The 4808-nt window shown below is 41.3% G+C and overlaps 1 protein-coding gene across 4 annotated transcripts in view; it reads left to right on the forward strand.

Annotated features, from left to right (window-relative positions):
* Positions 1 to 1667, forward strand: part of GEMIN5 (gem nuclear organelle associated protein 5) — a 39643-nt gene extending 37976 nt beyond the window's left edge. For all 4 annotated transcript variants that reach the window (XM_055430575.2, XM_055430576.2, XM_055430573.2 and 1 more), the window contains exon 28: positions 78 to 1667. In XM_055430575.2, the coding sequence (XP_055286550.2) occupies positions 78 to 245 (168 nt within the window). In that variant the 3' untranslated portion in view covers positions 246 to 1667. The remainder of the gene's footprint in view (positions 1 to 77) is intronic.
* Positions 1668 to 4808: the final 3141 nt, after the last annotated feature.

Consider the following 4808-nt stretch of genomic DNA (forward strand, 5'->3'; position numbering starts at 1 on the left):
TAGTGACTTCTGTGTAGGTGTACATAGTTTTTTTCCTTTGCAAATGCTTCCTTGTTTATCCCTGTGTCATCTTTCAGACCTGGCCTTTCCCAGACGTGCTGGAATGCTGCCTCATCCTGCTTCACATTGGATCCCAATGTCCTAGCTTTGTGACCCAGGAAATGCAGCAACAGGCTCAAGAACTCCTTCAGAAGTACGGCAACACAAACGTTTACAAACGACATTACCAGACCCTCTACACATGAACTTCCAAGGATCTATAAGAAAGTGCCAAATTCAAAACATCCAACACCTTTCACCTCTGCATTTACACTTCACCAGACATTCACTTTGATCCCTAGATACTTCTGCAGTGATCCAAGTAATACAAATGAGGGTCAAGTTTGAATCAACTCTACACTTGGACCCAGTGAAATCTGACTTTGGACTCAATTGTGGTTTCCTACTGAAGGAAAGATCATGAAAAGCCAGCAGCAGTTACTCAAGAACTAACACCTGCTAAGTGATTGCCTTATGCAGGTTTCACCCAAAGAGGAGAAACTCTTTCAGTCACCTAAAGTGTTATATTCTTAAACACAAGCTACCTTTATAAATGCTTCACCTGATCATAAACATGTCATCTGGTTTAAGACACAACTGCTGCATATTATGACTACTGGTATCATTTTTTAAAAAACTGTTTTTGTTAATTTGGGTTCACTTCTACTCTTTCAAAGACTGAAGCTTGAATGTGAAAGAGGCCTTACCCACCATGCTGACTCTTTACCCTTTGTCTGAACTTCAGGCCAGAACTTTGGTTTCAGTGTGTAATGTGTTCAATTGCTTATTTGAACAAATCACTGATTAACACTTTAGAAGAACAAATAACTAATTCAGATGTGACTTACCCCTTCAGTTTTATAAGAAATGAATGCTGATCAAAATAGCTCAGGATGAAATGACTGTTTCATTGGTTCTTAAACTTTTTTTTTTTTTGGATCATAGGGACTTTTTGAGAATTAAAGCCACAGATGATCTTTGAAGAAAAATGCATACTCCTCATTTTGCATATGTAACTTTGGAATCACTGGACTCCAACTTTAGCATAATAGGACCCTAAATACTATTTAATTACAAATCCCTACAGGGGTTTGTGGGGGGGGGGATTGTTGTTTGCTTTTAGTTTTCTGTTGTTACTGTTTTCCCCTCACTAATGAGCATTTTCTTAAGATCTGTTCTTCCCATTGGTTATTTACATAGCTGAAAAATGTCAGGAACAGATGTTTCTGTAAAATCACAGTTGCTAGGACATAAAAATCAGGCAGTCCAGGGTGAGTTGGGAGGGAGCACTCTTTCCCAGTACTATTTTCTTTTGGGGATTCATTGTGAAAGCTTTCCTGCTCCAGTGTCCTATTTATTTTTCAATTATTTCCAAGGGTTGGGGTGGTTGTGGGCAAGAATGAAATTGATTACAGATACTCTCTAGGAAGGAAAAATAAACTTTTCCTTAGAGGCAGTTTTCAAAGATCTGACTTACTGGGGTTTTGTTTTTGTTTTTTATTGGACCTAGCTTTAGGATTTTAAACCCTAAATCCAAAAAAGGAAATACTGTAGAATTTAGATCCTCATAGTTCTTTAAATAGGTAAATGAATTTTAGGAAGATGTATGAAGAATCTTTGTACCAAAGTGGAGAACTAGGTACCAGTTCTACAGTCTTTGTTAAAATGAACAAATGCTTCACTTAGAGTAAAGAGCAGTATTATTAAACTAGAAATTTCTAAACTCCTTCATGATTTACCAACACCTCTGGGTAGGGGCATCCTGCATCCTCCTTGATCACTGCTTTGGTAAGAACAAGTATTGCTCTGCAACTAAGCAAGGAGACTTCCAAAAGTAAAGATGAAAGAAATGACACAACTCCATTTCCTCTCAAACTCCTTTTTCCAATTCCAGATAATGTATCAAACTATTCTGGGAGCTGGTGATGGACAGGGAGGCCTGGCGTGCTACAGTCCATGGGGTCGCAAAGAGTCGGACACGACTGAGCGACTGAACTGAACTGAATTCTAATTTGAATACATGGTTTTCATTTCCATCTTCCTAATTATCAGAACCACAGGGAGGTAACTCAAGTTTTCTGAGTGGATAAGATATATCACTAAGCAACTGAAGATTTAGTTTTGGTACTTTTACCCCATCCAAAGTAACTTTTTCTCTAATATAAACCACCATCCTATTACCCAGAAGGCTACACTCACCTCCCAGTATCTGAACCTGTTAGCTTTTTCTTTTGTCACATGGCTTGTGGGATCTTAGTTCTCCAACCAGGGATCAAACCTGGGCCCTCAGCTGTGAGAGCACCATGTCCTAACCACTGGACCTCCAGGGAATTCCCTAAACCTGCTTTCTTATTACTAATTCACCATTCTTCATATACCAATGACTGGTATATCTTACAAATCAAATCTTGTCTGCTGCTGCTGCTAAGTCACTTCAGTCGTGTCCGACTCTGTGCGACCCCATAGACGGCAGCCCACCAGGCTCCCCCGTCCCTGGGATTCTTCAGGCAAGAACACTGGAGTGGGTTGCTATTCCTTCTCCAATGCATGAAAGTGAAAAGGGAAAGTGAAGTCACTCAGTTGTGTCCAACACTTCGCGACCCTGTGGACTGAAGCCTACCAGGCTCCCCCGCCTGTGGGATTTTCCAGGCACGAGTACTGGAGTGGGTGCCATTGCCTTCTCCGCAAATCTTGTCTACTCCTCACTAAAAACTTTTTAAAGTATTTTCCCATTGATACTGGAAAGTTAATTTTGAATTTGGCTTATAAAGCCCTGCCTAATCCTAGCCCTTACCTCTCAGCTTTCTGCCTAGATATTCTCATCCTTGCTTCGAGACTCCAGTCACACTCATCTCTGTGCTGCTACCAAGTTCTCTTGTCATCTCAGGGATTTCTGCCTATGTTGTTTCTCTGCCTGGTCCAATTGTGCTCATCTCTTATATCTCAGCTTAAACGTCCTCTCTCGGGGACTTTCCTGGTGGTTCAGTAGTTAAGACTGCGCTTCCAGTGCAGGGTGCACGGTCAAGGAACCAAGATCCCACATGCTGCACAGCACAGGTGAAAAAATGTCCTTTCTCAAACGACTGTCCTTCAACTTCAACCTCAGGTACATAAATATCCTATACTTTACAGTTCACAAATTATATTTTTGTGATTTACTGTCTGGCAGCACAGGTAGATTGTAAATCCTATGAGGGTAGAGATTGTTTTCCATTTCCTACTTTATCCCTAGCATGCACTTACAATGTCTAGTATCTAGTAGGTGCATAATGGGAAACTGAAAAAATGCTCATTAATAACTTGGACTTAAAGGACTCTAAACAGCTCTCTCATACTAGCATGGGCTGACAACTAAGGCTTGTGAGTGGTCGTCAACCTTACTGCCTTAGCAGACCACAGAAATTTATTAGCTGGGATTACAATAACCCCTCCACCACCGGCCACAATTTCACTTTCCACAGTTTCAGTTACCCGAGTCAACAGAGTCCAAAAATATTAAATGGGAAATTCCAGGAATAAACAATTCATAAGTTAAACTGTGGCCATTCTGAGCAGCATGATGAAATCTCACAGCCCTCCCAGTCCATCCCACCAAAACGTGAGTCATCCTCTTGTCCAGCATATCCGCACTGTATACACTACCTACCCATGAGTATATGAAGATTACAAATCATACATTATAGAGCTAAGGACTATCCATGGTTTCAGACACCCACTGTGGGTCTTGAAACATTTCCCCCACAGATAAGGGGGACTGTATGTGGGCAGGCTGAATCACACCCAAGTTAGTATTCTCTTGGATATTCTGCAGGACCATCCCTTTCTGAGGATAACCACTGACGGCCCTACACACACTCCCATATAAAAAGTGGAGTTCTTTCCAGTTCCACTAGACCTGTGCCCCTTCTTTAGCACTTTAAAGTTATCTCTATGCAGTGAGTACACCCCCACTCAACACTGAGATCCTCAACCCTTCATCTCAACATTTCTCCTGACATGTAAGTAAGCCTGTTTTTTACACTTGATCTTAGTCAAAAAGCCGAGAAATGCCTATTTTAATCCAAATTTTTTAGGACATCTGTGTAGGGCTCATAGTCACCAGCATGCCAAAACACTTTTGATTTAGAACCACTGACCTAAGCTGCTTTACCACAAATCTTACAACGATCAATATATATAGCAGTCAAAATTCTAGCTCTGTTCCTGTACCTGACTTACTGTGTCCAACTGTTTGCAACCCCATGGACTGTAGCCCGCCAGGCTCCTCTGTCCATGGGATTTCCCAGGCAAGAATACTGGAATGGGGTGCCATTTCCTACTCCAGAGGATGATCCTCACCCAAGGATTGAACTAGTGTCTCATGTCTCCCGCACTGACAGGCAGATTCTCTACCACTAGAGCCACTTGGAAGACTTATTACAACCCCATATTGTTGGGCAGAAAGAAAGAACTGGAAACAAAGTCCTGAACCAAATCTAGAAGTTCAATTTGTCTAAAAGTCCAGTAAATAATAAGTGAACCCACCACATATAATGATGGAGTACCAGGAAACAGAATTAAAACCGATTTCCAAGTAAGGCCTAATAATCAGCAGAGCATATGAAGTAAAGAGACAATTCCGTTTACACAGTTGCTCATTAAGAGCTTTCTACAGAATGAGACATTTTGTATGCAAGTCAACTTGTGGGAAATGGAGGTAAGCTGCATCCATGTCAACAGCCATCTTCTAGAGCCAGCAATTCAGAGCTTTGAAAGACCAAACCTTCATG

The sequence above is a fragment of the Moschus berezovskii genome, chromosome 8 (assembly GCF_049115385.1).
Source record: "Moschus berezovskii isolate FMDL1 chromosome 8, NW_MosBer_1.0, whole genome shotgun sequence".
NCBI classification, from domain to species: domain Eukaryota; kingdom Metazoa; phylum Chordata; class Mammalia; order Artiodactyla; family Moschidae; genus Moschus; species Moschus berezovskii.